General features: G+C 48.7%; 1 protein-coding gene across 1 annotated transcript in view; it reads right to left on the bottom strand.

Moving 5' to 3' along the window:
- Nucleotides 1–1869: 1869 nt before the first annotated feature.
- The window catches only part of LOC143483965 (mitogen-activated protein kinase kinase kinase kinase 4-like), a 40663-nt gene continuing 20034 nt past the window's right edge, over nucleotides 1870–22498 (bottom strand). The window contains 30 exon segments of the mRNA XM_076982351.1: nucleotides 1870–2742; nucleotides 3024–3163; nucleotides 3323–3482; nucleotides 3633–3782; nucleotides 3900–4000; nucleotides 4229–4363; nucleotides 4548–4691; nucleotides 4990–5160; nucleotides 5444–5561; nucleotides 6659–6895; nucleotides 7208–7325; nucleotides 7662–7834; nucleotides 8766–8860; nucleotides 8961–9100; nucleotides 9285–9388; nucleotides 10805–10981; nucleotides 10983–11039; nucleotides 11154–11306; nucleotides 12131–12592; nucleotides 13475–13561; nucleotides 13642–13803; nucleotides 14806–15016; nucleotides 15388–15460; nucleotides 15882–16057; nucleotides 17540–17618; nucleotides 17778–17832; nucleotides 17962–18092; nucleotides 18486–18576; nucleotides 18804–18914; nucleotides 19695–19820. Coding sequence (XP_076838466.1) covers nucleotides 2659–2742; nucleotides 3024–3163; nucleotides 3323–3482; nucleotides 3633–3782; nucleotides 3900–4000; nucleotides 4229–4363; nucleotides 4548–4691; nucleotides 4990–5160; nucleotides 5444–5561; nucleotides 6659–6895; nucleotides 7208–7325; nucleotides 7662–7834; nucleotides 8766–8860; nucleotides 8961–9100; nucleotides 9285–9388; nucleotides 10805–10981; nucleotides 10983–11039; nucleotides 11154–11306; nucleotides 12131–12592; nucleotides 13475–13561; nucleotides 13642–13803; nucleotides 14806–15016; nucleotides 15388–15460; nucleotides 15882–16057; nucleotides 17540–17618; nucleotides 17778–17832; nucleotides 17962–18092; nucleotides 18486–18576; nucleotides 18804–18914; nucleotides 19695–19820 — 4221 coding nt within the window. The 3' untranslated portion in view covers nucleotides 1870–2658.

Genomic DNA, 22498 nt, shown 5'->3' with positions numbered 1-22498 from the left:
CTGTGAGAAGGTGACATTCACGTAAAGCGGCTACACATACGTTAACTACATACAGGAAACACTAGCTTTCGGTGCTGAACAAACAAACAAATTTCTCTACAGGAGAATGACCAAACTTTCGCAAAGTAAAAGTCAGCATAGGCCCTGTAGAATCAATATCATTTAAAATGAACTTGTGCTGGCAAAATAATGACACGTTGACAGTAGACAAATAATAACAACAATAATACACATATGCATATACACATACAGTACATACATAAAACAGAGGAGCAAAGCCATATAATGAGATTAGATTAGAGAAATCTGGTGTGAGATGATTCTAGCATTTTCCAAGCTTTTTAATCTACTTAATGATTCTTAATTAATTCAATCATAAAGAGAAAAGAAGGCTTTTAACCACTCCACTTACTGTAGTGAATGTGGTATTTTGCTAAAAGTACGACTACTTTTATGGCATCAGAGAAATCCGAACTTAAGTTTTCTGCATAAAGTAAAATGGTATCAAAAGAAAGAATGTTAAGTTTGAGATGAATCGAGTTTCTAGTGTCCATGCCAAAACTGTGACATGAAAAAACAAATGCTCCTGGAATACAAAAGGCACATGAATCCACATCAAGTTTAAATCTTCTTTCAAGAAACATGGCTACAGGATATATCTTATTATTTTGAAATGAGTCTCTTTTACTTTAGAAGATATGGGCCATTTGACAAGCCATTGTGGTTTTATCATTTGTATTAGGATGTTTCTTGTAATAGAGATTCTTTAATCTTTTGTCTCATACCATTGGTGATATTCTTGTTATTACACTTGAAATCAACTAAGTTAGTCATTCACTTTTAACATTCAACTCTGAATATAAAATGACATTTTTGATTAATTGAATTAATGCTAAAGGAATCACTTTGCAGACTGTCTTAAAATCCTTAAAACAACTATCATATCGGATCATATTTTTCAACAAAAGGATGAGAAATTTAAAACATTATGACGATCTTTTGTAAATATTGACTTCCTACCAACTGGGCCCTATTATTCCTTGACTGCGTTCTTCATCCATGTGAAATTTCAAACCCCCCAAAATATTCAAGGACGGCTGTCTTTTATGCCTGTTTTCAAAAACTTTCCAGGGCCTTGAACTTATTTTTTCAGATTCACAAACATTCAAGGATTTCAAGGACCCGTGGGAACCCTGTTATCTAGCACATTTACCTGGAGCAGACAACCATCGGCGTGGACCGTTGGCATGGAGAAGGTCAGACACAGTCAGACTTCAGCAATAAAAGACCAGACAATAACATTCACTTCCCACTTACCTTGTTTAAAAGAAATGTAGCTGACTGTCAAATTAAACAACTAGACACAGTGACGCCAATTATCACAGTGCTCACGGCATTCTCACAAGCATTCTTAACTGAAAGAACATAGAGTATTGATGACTTTAATGACCTTTGTTGTTCATAATAGCGACATAAATAATTTGCTGTTTCAATGTAACGCTCAGAGGGTATGCATATAACATACTAGACCAACAGGCCAAAGGATTCCTTGTACCACAGCATTCAAAGCCTCTGTGGGATAGTGTTCGTCCCCGTGGGAAAGGGGAAAAGGTCGTGGGAATTGGTTCAGACTAAACTAGACTGCGTTGTAGAAACACGATAGGGTCATACGATCTCGTACCATGTTCCAAACTTTTGTGGAGGTACTGAGATTCTTACACCACTGAACCAGTTTCAGAAACACGACTTCCCCAACCCCCTCTTCTTAAAAGTGGTGTCTTCAGAATAAAAAGATTGCATAACCAAGTGTGTGTGCGCGCTTGTGTACTAATAAATCAACACTCATCATCCGACACCAAGACTAGCAGGTGCAGTGAGAAGGAAATTTATTTATCAAGTGCAATGCTTAAAAAATAAAAACACTCAATGTACTGTATATGAACATCGTGGCAATTTTATCAGCGTAAAATCAACACACCAAAGTCAACGTTGTTAAAAATCCTGCAAGTATTAATCCCCAAAGTAACCTGGACTACCACAATAGTACAGTACCACTGTTGGTTTTGGCAGTTGATCAAGTCACAGGACAAACATGGCCGAGCTCCTTCCGACAGCTCCGCCGTGACTCGGCGTCCCCTCCAGTCCTTCTGGGAGGGAGATGGTACACGCACCATGTCTATCTAAAGCTCTGTGGGAAAACACTTAACATTTAAACTAGATTCACTGTTCAGGCTTTTATAGTTTCTGATGTCTGAAAGCATTCTGGGAGAAGAGACCCCTGAATTTGAAAAGTTCTTACAATAGTTGGGAGTCGATCTCACACCAAGCCCGATATTTGTTGGGCCACAGAGCGGCACCGCAGACTTGACAACAGACCGATGAGTCAACATTCACAGTCCCGACAGCAGGGGGCGCCGTTGCTCCCTTTCGCAATCCCATTCACTTCGGCATTCGACATCGATTCCCGTCACGGCCAGGCCACAGCTTGGAAAACGGCACCAAAACTGCGCCACGTGACCCCAGAAAACGGCGGCTCTAGGTCGGATCTTTCCACACACAAACACACACACACCCGCCCCCCCTTCCCCTTCCGTGCCGGTTCTTCGGCGCTTCGGACAAGGTTGCGTTTCGCAGCGAGAGCCGGAGGGACGGACATCGTTACCAGCTGAGCAGGTTGCTGCGGCTCAGGGTCATGAAATACACCTGACTGGACCCTCCGGGCCGCACCGAGGCAAAGAAGACCTGGAAGAAGCAGGTACACACAATTCAACCACGGCTCATTTACCTTCTCAAGGGTTGGTGGCACCTGAAGGCACTTCACAACACCTCACCTGCTTTACCAACATGTTGATCATTGTGATTTTCTTTTAAATTGAATCCTTGTTTCAGTTCTAACCACTGGGCAGTAATACGATTACCATGTAGAACCTCATAGCATCATACATCTACTGAGAGAACGTCTTGGTTCCATAAAGCAGGACCCCAGAAGGTCCCGCGAAGCCCTCGCCGTGCACTTGACCCACCTTGTCGTTTCTTTCGCAGAGGAACTTGAGCCTCTGGGCCCTTTTGTGCATGAAGACGCCGTCCAGATGTCCCGTCTCCACCGAGCGGATCTCTATGGCTTTCTCTCCCCAGCCCATGATCTGGTTAGACCTGATGTACGCTACAAAGCAGACGAGACAAGGCAACCAATCAAATTATTGCGCACTTGTATCTGCAGGAGGAAGAGGGATGGCACGGGGCGTAGAAGAGGCTGCGTGTGCCTCTAACCACGCCGTTCAGGTGGTGGAGGTCTGGGAGGGTTGACGAGGCCGGCACGTACCCACGGAGGTGGGCATCTCGCCCCACTGCAGGACCACGTCTTTGGTGATGCGGCCGTACGTGTTCACGTACACGCCTTCGTCCTCGTAGCACACCAGCAGCTCGATGCCGTCCGTGTTGGGCAGGATGATGATGGCGTGTGACTGGATGCTGGTCTGAATCTGAGGCAGGAGTCAAACGAGAAGGGACAAAAGCGGCCATGATGGAACAATCTAGAACGGTCATCAGAGCAAACCAAATCAGTGACTTCAGGGTAGAATCCGTCGTTTCCTGCGCACTGCGAGACCTTCGGAAACAGAGGTGCTGCTTACGTGCGTTGGTAAGTAGATATCGTACACGGCGCCAGAATCCACATCCACAGCGTGGAACCCAGAGCAGGATCCATAGATGACCTTTAACCTTTGACCCTCCTCCACAGTCAAGTCAACTAGCAAGGGCTTGTGCATTAGGTCTCCGAACGACTGCAAGGAGGGAAAAAGGTTGGCAAATAACGAATCAGAATGCCTGTATGGCAGCTGCTCACAGCAACACAGCTCGCACCACCACAGTCCCATGGTGCACTGCACCCCTTGGCTCACCTTAAAGGCCATGAACTTATGGTATGGCTTCGGTGCCCAGGCGTAGACCTCCACAGCGTTTTTCAGGGCAAGCACCAAAAATTTGATCCTTTCATATTTAACTGGAGAGAGAGACAGATTTTCAGGTTGAAGTTAAAATAGCTTCCTGCCTCAAGTTTGTATTTCTGACCAACACCGCATCATCATATGCAAATCCAGCTAACGCTTGGCTCCATACAGAATCTACAGCAGAATCACTCCTATGTTATTATACTGCCACATACCAACTGTGTGATGTATACACACACACCCCGACTGTGCCATACACACACACACACACACACACGTACCGACTTTGTAGTGCACGCAGCCTTCCAGATCTCCCACCGTCGTCCAGCCCTGTTTCTTCTCCACCTCTGGGTCATTATGCAGGATCTTGTTTCTCAGCCAGGACAAATAATACACTCGCAGTTTGTTCTTCTTGCCTGGGAGGAAGCAACATAATCAAAGCAGCTCGAACCAGTAACGCACCGTAGCCCTTCAAGGCAAAAGACACCTAGACCGCTCAAACCTGCGGACATGTTTTCTTTTTTTATTTTCTAGAAACTTCTTAAACGAGCCACATTCTCAGACCACGTTGAAATCGTGGTGGGAAACCACTCGGCTCACCAGAGATTGTGACCAAGACGTTGAGGCCTTCCAACACGTCCATCTGTTGGAAACGGCGTCTGTTGATGAGGGGGTAGACCTTGCCCTGCCCACTGCGGTCTAGAAGCAGAAGCCCACTCTCCGTGCCCACCAGCAGGTTCACCCCTACAGATAGGGAGGGGGAGGGGGTGGGGGTGACTGGTCAGGACAGGACAGCTTACATTATCTATCCCCACAGAGCCTTGCATGTGGTTACCGCCAAGATTAGGTAATCTCCGTTCGATGTGACAGTCATCAAACGGTTCTATAAAACGATGAGAGTCGCAGCTTCGACCTTGACGGTACGCGTCCGACCTCCTTGGTCTGCTGCGTTTTCATGTACGCTGGGTGTTCGTACAGTATGTTTTCTCACTAGGAGGCGGGCAGCTCAGGGTCACCTACCCCACAGGTCAGGGTCACCTACCCCACAGAGCGGCACATAGGATCTCCGAGTTGAACCTCTTCTTGTATTTGCGGATCTCGGGCGTGTCGCTCTGGGGCCGAGTGTTCACTGGGTTCACGTTAACCACAGAGCCCTTCCGTGACGGGTCGGGCCGCAGGACCTCCTGTAGCCGCCCGTCGTTCCCAAAGCCTGCTGGAGAGCCAAGCCACAGAACCACCATCATCATCATCATCATCTGCCTCCTGTTCTGAACTGAACTGCTCCAGTTTGCAATTCCAATTGAACTCAAGGCAATTTTGCAATCTCTCACTCTGATCACATAAGGACTGATTCTTTTAATCATTTATTTTTTCCTTGCACATACCACAAACAAACATTCATTTAATATTAAGCATTAAAAGAATATTAAAATATTCAAGCTGCAATATTCCCAATACAAACTATAGGTCCCAGTGCAGAGAGGTGAGGCCCTTACCCATGTTGTTCAGAGAGATGCCACTAGAGGGCGACACCTGCAGGAGGCGGGGGTCAATGAAGGGCGTGAAGGATGAGGAGGACTTGTGTTTCTGAAGCGTACTGCTGGCAGACTCAGTCTGGAACAGATGAGTCATGACCAAGTTCAACTCCACAATGAATAATATTCGTCTGGGTGTGGAATACTTATGTTTCTAAAATTAATTTGGCCTGCATTCAATTACTCGACATAAAGTCTATCATATTAATATGTACATTCATGTCCTCTGGTCATCTCCAGGCTAAAAGCAAAGCAGGCTTAGCTGTGGGGGACATTCAGTGATAAAACGCTATTCCCAAGCTGGAACTTGGTTTAAACTGATCCTAGAACAGTATCCACACGCGTGTGCATTTTATTTTACACATTCTAGCTGTTGAATACACCGTAAAATACATCCCATGCGTTTAGCTGTGCGTCCACTCCAAAATGAATAAAAAGAGATGCAAGATCGAAAACAGTCGTGAGGCGAGAAACCACGTGTGAATGTTAAAGTGGAAGGAGGTGAAGAAAGAGGAGGATGGGTTAACTGAAGGATGGAGAGAGAGACCATGACAACCAAGAAGCTAATCATCTCAAAGATCAGATTTATTAGTCTTGCGGGTTTCGAATGGTTAGAAAGGGGCGGGGAGAGCCTCTATACTGCTCAGAGCGCGCTATATCTCACGCGTGGTTTAGGCAGGAGCGTCCTTTGGGTGAGTTCCGTGGCAGGGAACATTAAGAGGAGCACAAGGCCAAGATGCAGAGGCTGGAGGGACGGCCCAGAGGAGGAGAAGTTCTCCATCACGCTACAGACACGTGCGGGGCAGAGTCGGCGCTTATCAGCTGCTAAGAATTCCCCGGCTGTCTTGTGGCCTACGGCTGACCCCAAGCCCAACGCCACAGCAGCGAATGGTGGGACCACTCGGGACGCACCAAAGAAACTTTTGGCTTAGGCAAATTGTAGAAAAGGATTTTCTGCACGTTCGGCGTACATTATTACTGGAACCATACGCTTTAAGGGAACTATAAGCTTTAATGCAGAAATACTCCTCCATATTGACTGAAGTGTTATTTCTACGTCTCTAATCGCATTGTTGGGGGGGGGGGGAGCAGAGTTAATTAGAAAGCTTCAATCAGCAGCGAGGATGAAGCCCTGTTAAAAAGCCGTCCAGCAGAATGGGGAGTGGGCAGACGTACCTCGCTGGCAAGTGGCATGTCCGTGGGGGTCTGGGGGGACATGGAGGGGGTGGAGAGGCCGGAGGAGGCGGGGGAGGTGGTGGCGGAGGGGGAGGGGGAGTGATGGCTCTGCTGGATGAGGTCGGGCAGGAGGTGAATGCGGACCGGGAAGCCGTTTCGCTCCTGGTGGCCGTGGGTTTGGGCCGGGCCCGCGTCAGGCCCGGGCCCGGGAGCCGAACGCTTAACGTCAGCTACACTCTGGAATCAAAAAACAAGCCCAGTTGAGTCTGTACTTGGTTGAGTTGGATGTGGGTGGCAGACAGTGAGGAGAGAACGCTGTGAAGGTCAGTTTACTTGTTCCAACACGGCAAGGTGGTCCGGTGGGACCGTACAACGTTTTATCGTTGCAGGCTTTCAACTATGGATCCAAATTTACAACATGGAGAATTAAAACATTAAACAAGATTTAAAGAAGATAAAATACATACAGAAAGGATGGATGAGAGAACATGATGAAACTCAAAAGTGACATAAAAAAAATGGCCACAACAGGACACGGGTCTCTCCTACCTGTCGGACAATTCCAGAGCCATCTTTAGAAGGTGTGGTGCTGGGGTCATTCTCCTCGTCCTCATGAACGATCATGGTCTTCACTGACTCCGTTTCACCATTGCTGAGTTTTGAGGAGCTGGAGGAGGAGACACACTCATTAGTTTCATGGCATCAACTAGGAGGCGAACCGGACGTTTTTTCCAGGGCTCTTAAGTAAGATCTTAAATGAGACTTAAAAGGTCTTAAGTAAGCACCCTCCCTTTCTCTATCTAAGGCCACTGCAAGGGCTCATTGATATATCCCCTAAAGTGAGAAATGCCATTGACAAAATGGCATGTTTTAGTAGCCGTACAACTAAACTACTGTGCAAGATCACGGAAGAGTCGTTACTTCTAAAGCTAAATACAAAGGAAACGAGCCCGTAAAAGCCTGTCAGACTGGTCAGACTGGGTGATGTCAGTGGGAGTCCCACCTCGCTCGCGAGTCTTCGGCTCCTGAGGTAGACTCGTTCCCCAGCTCCTGTTCCACCTCCTCGTCGTCCTCATCCGAATCGGAGTCCTCGCTGGATGAGGAGTAGTCCATCACTTTGTGAGGGGGGCGGGCGTCTTCAGCTACTCGCACCTCATTGGCCGGCAGAGTCAGGTCCTAAAGGCAGGGATCCGAAGGTTACCAAATCAGGTGTTTGCTCACAGGGTGCAAACTGCTCTGCTCTAGACCAGTAGCCATCTAGCCTTCCATCATCATCATCATCATCATCATCATCATCATCATCATCTGCTGCTTAAAACCATCAGTAAACAGTATGTCAAGACACCGTCTCAAAACAAAGTTAGTGAATATGGATGGGCTAAAACCGCTTGTTAATACGGTCAAGTAGGGGACATGCGAGGAGTAGGGTAGGGTGCAGCAAGGGCACATCAAGGGCACTTCAAGAGCTAAAGGAACTGGACACCATGCAAACTTGCAAAGAGCAAAAGGATCCAGGCTTCATGGCGCTTGTGTAAAGTGTAGCGCCGGGAGTGCCCCATGAGGCGAAAACATCAAGAAGCAGAAGAGGAGATGTGGTCCAGTGAGCAGAGGCCAGAACAGGAGGCATCAAGGGGACAAAACTTAAACAAGCCTCAGTTTATAAAATGGACTCGGCAAAATGAAAAGAAAGCAAAGACAGAAGGTGGAGGTGAGGAGTTGTGCCTCATGCTTCAAACACGGCGATGACGCATTCAGGACGAGCGCGTGGATCTGCTCAGCTCCACTCACCGCGTCCACCTACACAGTACACGCGCTCAGTCATCGAGCGCACGGAGGGGTTAATGGGGAACCCGGAGCATGGAAATTCCATACAATGTCCGGTGGATGAGACAGTGAAGCAGGAATGCAAAGACATTAGCAGTAGATTAGCAAAAGGCGCATAGATGTGCAGGAGAAACAATCAATCTGCTGAGGGGGGGACGTTACAGATTTTACTTGAAAAAGGCTTTCAAATTCGTTAATGTACGGGTGGGGGGAGGGGTCACAGTCCCTGAACACGATACAACTGAACTAAAGGAACAGCCAAACGGAGTAAAAAGCGACATACGGCGGGCCTGGTTCGCACATATTCCCTCTTCTCCTCAGATTTTTTGCTGCCATGTTCTGGACGCTGAAGTGGAGAGCCCTCGGACTTTGAGGAGGCTGAAAAACATTGGGAGAGGAAGTCAGCCAGAGCAGCTGCTGAGCAACTAACGAGACATTAACACTGCGATCGCGAGACATGGCTTGTGACCCCACTCACAGCGGGCCCTGAACTTCTCGGCGGAGCCCCCCTGCGAGCCGGCGGGGGAGGTGGAGTTGCTGGAGGCGGAGGAGCTGCCGCTGCCCGGCCTGGAGGCCAGCTTCTCCACCCGGTCCCACAGGAGACGCGGCTCCACGCTACTGAGGGGGGGAGCGCAGAACGAACACAAGGAGGCGGAGTTCAGCAACCAACACCACCATCACTTCCACTTTCCCAGCATGCAATTTGCCCAGGAAAACAATTATAGCCTTTTTCCCCTCTCTGTTCGTACTAGCTAAGAGACCCAATTCAGCAGGTGTCTGCAGGGTACTTTGGAGAACAGACCTTCCCACGTTCCTCTGGCTAGGCTGGACGCTCTGCTGTCCACTCTGCATTGGGGAGTCTCGTCGGGACAGGACAGGAGATCTAGAGGTCGTCCTCACGGGGACCTTTTAGAAAAGCAACAAGGGGCGTTGGGAAATGTTCATGACTTACAAAACAAGCTTAGCATAGCCTGGCAGTGTAATACAGAAGCAGATTATGTGTAACCGCACTACAAACCAGCACGCAGGACAGGAAGCAAAGTCACCACTATAATCAAGAAACCGGGCCTTGAAAGTCCAGTTACGGAGCGTTCCAAAACCATTTCTAATCTGTCTCTCGCCTCCAAAAGTTCTTGCCTCCCAGCTGCAGGGCTTTCGAAACTTCAATAACCTTTTTTGAACATTTTCAGTCAGGTTTCCATGCCCCCCACAGCACTGAGACAGCTCATATCTGTTAGGAAGGACCTTTTTCGGTCCTCTGATTCTGGGTCTGCATCTGTTCCTCTCCCTCTTCACCGTAGTGCAGCGCTCACTAGTCAGAACGTTCTCATTTCTCAACTTTCCAATGGTGGCCCTCCTGGTATTGTGCTATTCTCCTTTCAATCACATTTAATAGATCAGTTTGAATACACATTCACAACCAGTGGGATCCACTACCTCAGGATGTTCCCCAAGACTCTGTTCTTGACCATTTATTTTTTAGCATTTATTTATACCCTGCCCCTTAGAAACATCATCTGTTATGGTCTCAAATTTCACTGCATACATTTCAACATACATCCCACTGAATTATTTCTTTTTTTTTTTACTGATTTTACACACCAAGCTCCTCTGACTGGTTAACTCTCCCTAAGTTTAGGCTGACCATTAGTAATCATGTAAGGTTTCTGACCCTCTGGAAGTTCTTACCAACATCGTAATTACGGTCACACTCCTTCTACTCACAAACCCCACCTTTCCTCATACCACTTCAATTCCTCCCTTTATATAAGTGTATTATAAAAACCAGCGAGTTTTCCTACTTGCCTGGACAAAAGGCCCATCCCTAACCAGTACCCAGGGCACACGTGACCGCACACGTGACCGCACACGTTTTTGCTCTTGTCCACCTCCTAGTGCACGTGTAACAGGTATTATCTGTGCTCAAGCGTTTACTGTCCGCTGTGTTGGAGCAAAAATCTACGCCATCTCATTGAGCCGCAAGGTCTGGGTTAAGAAACACCACCATAAACCATGAACACAAAAACATGGCGTGATCAAAACCATAGTACGACAAATTTCATGCACACCAGACACATTTCCTGGACAAGGCAACATGAAAATGTTGAAAAATGAAAATGAAAAATGGGGAAAAATGAAAAGTAGACTTTTCACAGCAGCTCAAATCGAAATCACACCAATCTGTTACTATATAAGCTGAGACACACCGCCTGGTCAATGAAGTAAGAAAGTCCTTTATATCAACCTCGTCTAATCTTGGAGGAGAAGTTATTTGGATTTTTGTGGGTGGGGGGGAGGGGTGGCTCGGCGTCCTGCCCTTACCCTGGGAGGGACCTCCTCGTTAAGGCCTGCCTCGGGGGCCTCGTGGGGCCTGGGCTGCGGCTGCGGGTGCTCGGGCCGCGTAGGTGGGAGCACCGGGTGGTGGTGCTGGTGGGTCTCCTGGGAGCGCGGGTGGACGTGCGGGAAGCCGGGGACGGGGTCGCTGAAGGAGTGGGAGCGGGGAGACCGGCGGGGCCGAGGCGTTGGTCTTCAACGCGGCCAGGTGGGACCACTGCACCTTCCGCAGGGGGGGGAGGAGAACAAACGGAGAGATGGATGGTGGGAAGAAAGGGGGCGGGGATGAGGGGGAGGGGCACAGACTGGGAGACAGGGAGGAGGTTCTGGGTATTACCTGTGGCTCCATGGGCTTGTGCATTGCTGGGGACTCCGAGGAGGAGGAGCTGCCGTTGGAGTACGGCTCAGAGGAGCGGGGGGGCACCGGGGGCTGGCGGGGAGGGGCGCTCTGAGGAGAGCCCTGCGCCGTCTTCCGGTACCGCTCGTCGGCCTGGGCCAGGGAGATGCAGAGAGGGGAGGTCAGAGGTCACGAGAGGACAGCAGGGAGGCAGGCGTGAGACGGCAAGCCGGTAGGAGACGGATGTTGGGGACGGTGTTAGGACACGCACGCTGGTAGGACTGGCATGCTGAATGCTACTGCCCTCAAACTACACAGCAGACAAATAACATGAAGGATCACCCCACAACTGGAGGCCACGCCCAGCGCACAACAGTCACATGCTAAACGGATGTTGGAGGGAAGCAAGAAGAATGTTAAAGTTCTCCAAAGACAAGAAAAAAACGCACAGATTAGGATATGCAACTGAACACAGCCTGACAGCTACTGGCCAAGAGGAAACCAGCGGCCAGGAGGAACTCTAAACTCTACTGTAAAGAGTTTTAGTTTTACACAAGATAGGCAAGACAAGGAGACATGACAGACAGGACACGGGTTTTATTGTTCTAGCTCAAGTCAGTGGTGGAGAGCAATATGTTTCTTTTCTGGTTTCCCAATAAGAACACAAACTGAAGTGCAGGACTGTCAGATTGCGATGGGAACAAACGGTGATCATTTTCACGTTCTGATCACTCTTAATTTGGTACTTTTAAACAAAGGCAAAATATCCGGTGATGGATGAGGAATTATGTTGAATACGACAAAAAAAAAAAAAAAAAAAAAAAAAACCCAAACAAAACATGTTTATTAGTATAAGGGAAAACCAAAATGTCTACTGCTCCCACCAGCACGTTCCCTCCACATGCAGAACAGGTTAACTCCAGAAGCCAGAGAGAAGCAGCAGGCTACAGTGGGTGGAGCAAAGGGTTGATCTTCACCTCTCTGATTGGCTGGGCTTCAGAGACTGAACCACTGCTTGGAGTTGACTGGACAAGGGCTTCGTCAGTCCCACGTGTGGTTTGTACCACTGAAAGGCTGGGCTGCACTGAGACGGCTTCGATCTGGTCCCTGGTCTGGTCGGCCGAGGGTTTCGTCCTGTCTGCAGGCTCGGTCTGCCCTGCGTCTTCGACTACGCATCGTACGTCTTCCCTATGAAGCGATCGGTCGGTCTTCGGCACGCCCCTAGCGTCCGACGGGCGGGGCCGGGGTTCGGGCCCCTCTACCGCCCGTGCCTCGGGCATCTTGGCCCAGTCGGGGTGGGGGGCGAGTGGGCCGGTCGGGGCCTGGGTCCTGGGCTTCTGCTCCTCTTGCAGAGACAGCAGGTACGCCTGCTCCTGCTGCAGCTGTCTCTGTAGACGCTCCGCCTTACGCTGCTCCTCCAACTCCCGCCACTTGAACTCCTGAGCAGAGAGCGGCGGCGGGGGGGGTGAGGAGGTGAAGGGCTGCGATTGGCTCCCGACCCGCAGGCGCCACGACGACATCGCGCCACGTTAGCTCGCCGAGGTCAGCGCGGCGTTTACCGGGCGCACGTCGGTCGAGGGCCGCTACGAGTTTGGAATCTAATTTCGAGTTTCCACTGGAGATTTTGCTCATTACAGCCTGTTTGTGCAAGCCGCTGGCTTAAAGTGGGAAGCAATTGGGGGAAAATATGGGTTTTGCAATGAAGACCAGGGTGTATACTGTACCGAACTAAAAGAACCAAACAAAACAAGGAAGTATGAAAAAAACAAATTAAGTATACCGACAAAACTGAATCACAGACAGTGGTGAGATAAATTCGGTTTAAAGCAAATCCAAACCAAAGTGCCACCATTGAACAGTAAACATGGTAGGAACCATGTTTATTCTGTCGTGTGACTGTGGTAGCAATGACCATGTTAAAAGAAAGTCAATGAGAGAGAGAGAAAGAGAGGGAGAAGTAGAAAGAGAGTAGTATTTATGTTTGTTTATGGCATCCTCATATTATCTCATTTCCACTCTCCCTGGAGACACACTGCACACCACTGACGATGTAAACAACTCCTCTCCAAAGACTCAAAAAAACAAAAACAATGATTTTCGCCTGTGCGGAGGGAGGGATAGCTGGAAAACCCCTACTCCTCCCAGAGAGGAGAGGGGAGACCCAAACTACTGCAGCAGGTATGCCACCTACAGAAACAACTCCAGCACCGCCACAGGAACGGTCTTCAAAATCATCCCGACATCTCACCACAGATGGACGAGGAGGGGGGGGCTGTGAGAGGTGGGCGGGGAAAGGGGGCGGGGTCAGTTTGTGCTCCTACCAGTAACATGGCCTGCTCGTGGAGCAGCTGCTGCTGAAGGATCTCCAGGTGTCTCTGCTCCTCCTCCAGCTGCCGGCGGATGTACTCCTGCCGAACCAACACGCTCCGAGTTAAAACCGCCCACGCCTGTACGAGGGAGCTTCCTCGGTGCGTCCGGGGCCCCTCACCTGTTCGCGGTCGTTCCTCCTCTTCTCCTCCTCCGCTCTCCTGCGCTCCTCGTCCTCTTTGCGCCGCCGCTCCATCTCCTCCAGCTTCCTCTTCTCCTCCTGCTCCCGCCGCCTCTGCTCCCGCTCCTGCTGCCTCCTCATCTCACGCTCTCGCCGCTGTTGCTGCGGAGGGCCAGAAGAGGGCGCCAGTGAGCACCCGGCACACGTGCCACGCAGCGAGGAATCAAAACAGCACAAGGGAATTGGGGTGTGTGTGTGTGTGTGTGTGTGTGTGTGTGTGTGTGTGTGTGTGTGTGTGTGTGTGTGTGTGTGTGTGTGTGTGTGTGTGTGTCTTTATATTAGATTTATATTATTTCAGAATCTACCATTTGGTTCCCCAAAGCCATGCTGGACTTAAAATGGCCTAAACATTGTGTAAATAAACAAAGGAAACGGGCTGAGCACTTCAACACGAGCACATGTAGATGCGCGCGCACACACACACACACACACACACACACACACACACACACACACACACACACACACACACACACACACACACACACACACACTTCCTAAACACGCATGAGGAGAGCTTCATCATCAAGCCCAGGGGTAATGAGGGGAGTCGTAACAGGCCTCCCGCTCCCCTGACCCTGTTTCTGCAGACAGAGCCGAACCCAATTACAGCATGGAGCCTCCTGGGCCCACAGCCTCTCTGCATGTGGACCAAAAACCCAACAGCGAACCGAGACAAACACGCATGCGCATACACGTTAGGACACCGCAACGTTGGCAAAGCGCCACACGGTACGGACTGTGTGGTTAAATCGTGGGATTGAGAGGGCGGGTCGCTACACGGGTAAACGCTGGCTAGCACAATTCTGGTCAAAACTGCCTCAGACTGCAACAACAAACACACTGCAGTGGCAACGATGTCACACACATGATGCAGTGCACTTATGAAACGTCACCCCATCATCTCTCTGAAGCACCACCCCCTGCCGCACCTACTCCAGCCTCCTACCTCTAAGCTCCACCCTTCACCTCTTCCAGTCTCTTCCCTCTAAGCCCCACCCCCCACACCTCTCTAAGCCCCACCCCCCACACCTCTCTAAGCCCCACCCCCCCACACCTCTCTAAGCCCCACCCCCCCACACCTCTCTAAGCCCCACCCCTCACCTCCTCCAGCCGCCTCCTCTGCTCCTTCTGCTGCTCGATGCGCTTCTGCCGCTCGGCCAGCAGCTGGCGCTTGTACTCCTCCTGCTCGCGGAGCTGCTGCTCCTGCAGGAGCTGCTGTCTCCTCAGCGCCTCCGAGCGCTCCTTGTTCTCCTGCTGCAGGCGGATGAAGTCCCGCCGCAGGGTGGACTCGCCTGGCACGTTCACGATGGAGCTGCAGGGGCAAGAGAGGGGTCACGCGGGGGTGAAGGAACCACGCCCCCTCCTGGCCGTCTGCCCACGTGACGGGGAGAGGCCCGCTCTCACAACCGGCACACATGGGCCGGGCACGGGGACAGGAAACTGGTGGATCGTGACCATGATCAGCAGGATGGAACATTCACAGACCAAGACCAGCCTGTGATCTTCAAAAAGTACATGTGAAAGCAAAATGACTAATATCAGAAGGCTTTGTTCTGAAGGCAAGTTCCTAAGCGGTAAGGCAGTGCGAATGACCCCGTTTAAGCTCCGCCTCCTTGATCCATCTCCCAACATAAATGTCCATACTGGAGCACGGGGATGAATATGCTGGGTGTAGGCGCGTACCTTGGTTCTCCCTCCAGCTCTGCTGCTTCCTCCTCCTCTTCCTCACTTCCACTGTACTCGTACTCCGTCTCATCTACAAGGAAAATTCTATTCATTACCTTTTTCAATTTAAAAAAAGAAAAAGTATCTGCCCATATTGGTGACAGTAATTCAATTATTCTTGAACATTCCAATTTTGATCTTCGGGCATGTATTCCATTTTATAATTTAGATACTTTGTAAAAGTAGAAACCAGAAACATATGTTTTCATCTATGGTTCATTATCTAAGTTTCATCATTTCTTAGTTACTGGAGAACTTTACCAAAATATGACTAAGTCAGCCAAAGACTGAAAACCATTGGGAGATTAGTTTAAGCAATTAGCATAAATTATTTGCACAACACAGACTCAGTTATCCCTGCTACCACTCCTAATAAGCTATGCTAGCATTGTCGTTCTCTGATATTAGCATATCAGCTGGTCGGGGTTCTGAATAGCTTGGCGAGGCCTCACCTTTCTCTCCCCTCTTCTTGCGGGTGCGGTCGATGTGGTCTTTGAGCTGGATGCGCACCTGCCTCTCGTTGGGCTGGTCCCTGATGAACGGATGCTTCAGTAGCTGGTCCGTGGGCGGCCGCTGGGTGTAGGTCTTCACCAGGCAGCTTTCGATGAAACTGAAGAACTTCTTGGACCTTGAGAAGATCAGGAGCAGTGATGTGAGAAACGATAACGCTTTGGCATGGAGAAGTCTGCCATGAAGACATGCAGGAACCCACCATACAACGCGAGAACTTTTTACTCTGAAGCACAATGAAAACCTAACGAGGAACTGAAGCAGCATGGAGGACACTGGCAAGAAGCTAGCGGAGGTCGTTGAGCATTACGTGGTGGAGATGGTGCCATCACTGCACTTTTCATAGTCGACTAATCGCCGATAAATTTTTATGATTAGTCGACTAATCGGATAGTGCGTTAATTGAATATAAGACATACAGCTTATCACACAAGAATGCAACTGCTATTATATAACCATCATTAGATTTATGCAGCTTGTTGCAACAAAACGCAATACATTAATAAAGAAATAATTTTTTTTAGGTTTTTCTTTCTTTTTTATTTGTCTCTGGCATCAAACTTGGCTACATTTAAACCAAATTAGGTAGGTACCTGAAACTAAGGAATTATTTACAAAAATAAAGTTTTGGTCTCACTGACGTTACAGAACACACACGAATGCGTGCTAAGGCTAATGAAACAAATCGCTATCACTAATGTTAACTTTTACAGCTACCACGATAAGTAAGTACCAAGTTAACGCTCTGTTTACGGTAACTTTAGCAGCTAACTAGCGATTTAGATTACAGAGATGCCGGTCCCTCTTCATCTTTGTCACAATCAGCCACAATATGCTTCAGGTGCTCATACATCGCGGTTGTGCTGCCATAGAAGGAAAGTTCTGCCTTGCAGATATTGCACGCGTTTCGGAACCCGGCTATGGAAAATGATCCCACACTTTTGAGTTCCGTTGCCGGGTAGCCATTATACCAGTCTGTATAACGTCCTGGGATGTCGTCCACTGTCTACCCAGGTTTCCACTACTGCGCATGTGCGTCAAGGACAGAAAGGCAGACGCAGCAGTGGAAACTGCCGCAGCAGTTTGGAGAGAGAAAAAACGACGCATCGACTATTAAATTAGTCGTTGACTATTTTAATAGTCGACATAATCGTGACTAGTCGACTAATCATGGCAGCCCTAGTGAGGTGAGGTGCTCGGAAAGGGAAGAGCAGGATGGGAGTTTCTGCTGCTCTCACAACAGAAGGTGCTACGAGCGCCATCATTCTTCTCCACAAGAGTTTACTCGATGTCTTGAAGTGCAGGGATTAATATGGGATTAGACAGTAACCGCTAGGGATGCCACAGCCATCCTGCTGTTGTCTTTCTGTATGTGTGGTAGCGCTGAACACAGCCCTCTGCCTCGGTCTAATGGAGGTGCTGCCAAAGTCCAAGGAGGACTCAGAGCAGTAAAGTTGGGAACAGGTGAGCTCCAAACGCCAATTTATTTTCCAGTCAACAAAAGGTCTTGCACTTGACTGCACTTGAGGTAAAAAAAAATAAAAAATTCACAATTCTTATAGAAACAAACAAAAAATATATATGAATTGAGGACACTTACCATTTTTTGGACTTGAGCCTCGGGGGTGGGTTCCTGGGGATGAGGAAAAGCGCTCGCATGGGGTGCATGTCACACAGCGCTGCAGACAAGAAGAGAGCCCCCATGACCAAACCAGCCACAGCAAGCCCACAGTACGGCTACAGGACACGCACGGGTCGCCCCAAACTCAAGCAAACGTACACGTGCCCAGAGACGACAGAGCAGGTAGGATGCACATGGAGGGGGGAGGAGTACTTACGGGGAGCTCCTTCCGCCATTTCGATGGCAGTGATGCCACAAGACCACAGGTCACTCTGCAGGGAGAGGGAACCACAATGAGGCGACGTGAGAACCAAAAACACAAACCGAGAGTCACTTTGGACCTCCTGCGAGTGCAGCGTAAGGTCACGGGTCTGGGTCGAGGGCTGGAGAGTGGGCCGTACCCTGTAGTCATACGTGGCGTCGGGGTTCTCGTCGCAGGCGATGACCTCGGGGGCCATCCAGTAGGGCGTGCCGATGAAGGTGTTCCTCCGACCCACCGTTCGGTCCAGCTGGGCGCTCACACCAAAGTCGACTGGGGGGGGGGGTCGCGGGGGACGGGGTGAGGGCAGACGTGGGGACAAGCGTGAGGTCACGTGGACGGTGAGGACCTTTTAGGCCAGGGGTGTGTAGTCTTAACCACACAGGGGCTGCAGTGACTCCATAAAGGGACACGCGAGTGAACCAACTGTACAAATATCCAACAGAAGACTATTTTCTTCAAGAACCTTTGGTCTGTATAAGCACTGACATTTCATCATTTGTGGAAATATAAACTAAATACATTTGGACTGTTCCAACCTTCATTGTAATGCTTGGCTCATAAATACAGAGTCACTCTATTAAGACAACAGACTTGGTGACATATTTGGTCTCCGAGTTTTACGATGTGCTGTTATTAAGTCACACAAAGTGCTTTCCGACTCACCCAGCTTCACCTCAGCATTCTCAGTCAGCAGGACGTTTTGACCTTTGATGTCACGGTGGATGACATGATGGGCATGCAAATGGGCCAGGCCCTGAACAGAGAGACATAGAGCGATAGAGAGGAGTCAGAGTGCAAGTTCATACTACATATCCCAGTACATTGGACTACACATCACAGCAAATCAGTCACAAGACACACAGAAGCACATCAAAAGCAAAAAATACTAATGAGAAGGTAAGGAAACTACACACTCCAGGTGTGTTTCATTCAGAAAAAATGAGCAGCTAGCTAGAAAGGCTAGCGGACAGAGTCACTCACTCTGAGGATCTCACGGGAAATGTAGGCAATCCAGTCCTCCTTCAGCGAGTTGCCTTTGGTGTTCTTCACCAGGTCTGTGATGGAGCCAGCACCACAGAACTCCATCACCAGCTAGAGAGAGAGGGGCGGGCAGAACAAGCAAAAGATTTATATTGTGCTCAAGAAAACATAGTAATGAACCTCTCCTACTAACATAATTGAAACTGTGATAGTACAGCCTACAACACCATATGACCAACAGTGGTGGGCGTCTGATTCAATCCGATCATTCTCCTGAAATCAGGGGTATTAGCAAAGGGGTTCGACACCCTTTGTTGCAACAGCAGCTTCTGCTCTTCTGGGAAGGCTTTTCGCTACATGTTGGAACAGCACTTTGATGGTCTGACTGCATTCAGCCATGAGGTCAGGTACTAGTGTTGGATCATTTTGGATCTTGGATGGACTCGTGCCACAGGCACTGGATGGAGTCCCTCTTTCCAAGAAACATGGTTCCACTAGTCCCAGGACTATGGGGGCTATAAAGCTCACCAGCCAAGGCCGAGCACTGGTCATGGCGGCCAGAGACACCTGCTCCAGAGAGTCTTGTTTGACTGCCAACGATTCTGCTTGGAAATCATACAAGCCCGGGCACAGTTACTCACTTCTGTCAACAGCCTTAGACTAGCTGACTTCACTCATCAGACAGGGAATCCACAATGAATAAAAGGGCTGCTAGTAGGGAGAGCATGGCTGTTACTAGCTAGCCACGTCAGCAAAAGTCAAGGAGGCATTAACCTGTGAGATGGTGGAGACAGTGAGTTCATCCACTGACTAGCCGGTACCATACTGCCTCAGGCCCTCAGCTGTGGGACCCACGTCCATGTTGGTTATGGTGTGCGGGTTCATACGTACCCACAGCTGGTCGTCATGGCCCGGGGGGCTCTTCTTGATGAAGGCGCCGTAGTATGTGGCGATGTTTCTGTGGTGCGAGTACTTCTTCAGCATGTTGATTTCGAGCTTAATCTCCTCCTCTTCGTCCTAAATCGTAACACAGAGGGGCAGGGTAATGGTTAAACCCAACGTTTTGACTATGGACACCCTTTGCCCCAATTCTGTTCATGCAGGTCACGCTTTCTGTGACACCGCGCTAGGTCTATTGCATGGAACACGTCTTGCCGGTGAGGAACAAACCACCCCTGATGGCTCCTCCCCCTCTACAGAGCGAATTGGCCGTTTCCGGAATAAAACGTGACTAAACACCATTGTCCTCTGCTGTTGCAGTTTGGGGGCGTTTATTAGAGAGACACAGCGACGCAAGAAAACAGTGTAATCTGTTTAACCGCGGCTAATAAAATTAAGGGTGTAATGGATTCTCTTAGCCTGGTTTTACTGCATTTGCAAAGGCATTCTGTACAGTCACGGGAGTCTGGATGAAAAGGCAGGCGAGCACAAGTGATCACCAGGAGAAAACACATGTAGAGGGCCGTGAGCTGTTCGGGGCAAGGATGACCTCATTTCCTGATCATCTTCATCAGCACATGTCCAGGATGGAGCTTTGTTCTGCAGTCTTACAGCGAGGACCTGTTCATCACGCCATGCTCGCACGCGCACCGACAACAAAACAACCAAACGCGTCTCCATGTCAAACGGGAATTTCTCAGGAACCCGGAGAACTCTGGAGGGATCAGATGCGAGGTTTGCGCAACACCCAGAGCTCAGGCCTTGATCTTTACAGCCTCTGCCTAAACTAGTTAAAAAAAAAAAAAAAAAAAAAAAAACCCCACACTGGTGTACAGTCAGCCTGGCATTATGCGTTGTATGTCGAGGAATGGCGTCGAGAAGAAAGAAGCACTATTGTGAAATGTGACCTCTGCCCAGTGTTGGCCTGCTCAGTCACCCATTACAACTAACTCAACTCTGCTGCGCCGAGTCACGCGCTACATTTGCACGACCTCACAAAGGCTTACTAAAGAGCAGTCGCACAATCCCACTAGCATTTGTGCCTAATTGCAGACGGCGAAGTCAATCGGACCTGAACTGCACAAACTGTTTGTAATTAAAATTAGTGAATGTATGACAAAGGCCCTTTGGCGAGAGGAGATGATTTTATTAAAATAAATTATTTATTAGTTATAAAATATATTATAATAGTATTATAATAGTTTTAACTAATGCCTGCGTGGGTGCCTGTGTCAATACTGAGTCATCTAGCACAAAGCACATACCAATCTTCTTCCTCTACTGGGCTTTTCTTACCAATACACGTACAGTTACGTACAGTTAGTAAAACTGTCCTTGGATGACATCATTGCTACCCCCCCACATGCGTGCACACACACCAGCTGTCCAGATTATCCCTGTCCAATGTGTTGGCTTTTTTAATTACAGCCAGTCGCCTCATTCCGACTAGCGGTGAGCATAGAGATATGATGCATTGCCCTTTTCTGCTGATCTGAGATCAGCTTTACTTCTTCTCTTAAAATGGCTGGGATTAAGGCTTTGGCACTAGGGGAGACTAGATCAGTCTAAGAACAGATGTCTACCAAACTGAGGGTCTGCGGGGTAGTAGACATGTCTGGAAGCCTGGTTTGGCTTTATAAATACGCCCTCACAGTTTGACTTAGGCCCAATACAAATCCTTATTTTTACCCCTATCCCATGTTTTTTGAGTGTTCCCTTGCGCCTTAGAATTGAGTTCTTGGAATTGTTGGTAGTTTTTGAGACCTTGCCCTATGAAATCTAAATCAATAAGTCATCAATAGTGCTCAAGGGCTTTTACATAAACAAATCGAGGCTGACAGTTTTTCTCCAGGAACTTTCAACATGCCCTCTCTGCTGTGGTGCCCTCTCACGTGGAGGTCTTGCGCATGGGCTACAAGCATTACTTTGGGTTCACAACTTCAATTTCATGCGTCAATCGGTCACCAAAAAATTATTATTTTTTTTAAACGCCGTTTCATTACCAGGCTGCTTGTGGGGCTCTGGGCTTCCCCCCTCCCCTCCTAGAAATGTCGAAAAGCAGAACTGACGTGTAAAAATCAGTAGTGGCGCTACAACACTAGCTAGACATGCAAGGACATGGGCATTCTACATGCTGCATTTCTATGGTTGTTCTAAAGAAAGTAAAGACTACAGTACACTGAAGTGGCATTCAACGAAGATAATACAGTAGATATAATTCTTTGTCTTTATTTACAGAGAAACAGCTTTGTTTTCGTGTCCATTTTTGCATCAATTTGCATGGTAATTCTGATAGATTTATCCTAACAGTGTTAGGAGAGTGAATGTGAGAAACCTCAGTTTAGAGGGCCATGTAACCCTAACTCTTTGCCCTACCCGTCAATAGTAATGAGAATCGGGACAGTCTTCCCTAGATTCACCCTAGACACGAACACTCAAAACAGAATAGGGAAAATAAATACAAAAAACAGAGAGAGAAGGAGGGAGAGAAACTCATAATTGGGGAAGCAAAGGTATGGCGTTAAATTTGCTTTGTGTATGTATTTGTAGGAATTCTGGGACATTGCATGCCAGCTGAAACACACTGGCTAAACAGATAAATGAGGGCAGCTACACAACACCAACGCTGGTGATCCTGAGTTATGTGGTGACGCTTTGTTCATCACACAGAACGATCAAGGCTGTCGATTGAGTGCAGTTAATGTACCCGTAGAAACAGCGGCATAACTCAAAGACATTTATCTAGTACGAAGCCG

Source organism: Brachyhypopomus gauderio, chromosome 20, assembly GCF_052324685.1.
Source record: "Brachyhypopomus gauderio isolate BG-103 chromosome 20, BGAUD_0.2, whole genome shotgun sequence".
Classification (NCBI taxonomy): Eukaryota; Metazoa; Chordata; class Actinopteri; order Gymnotiformes; family Hypopomidae; genus Brachyhypopomus; species Brachyhypopomus gauderio.
The sequence above is the reverse complement of the archived record's forward strand: the minus strand, read 5'-3'. Positions and strand labels throughout refer to the sequence as shown.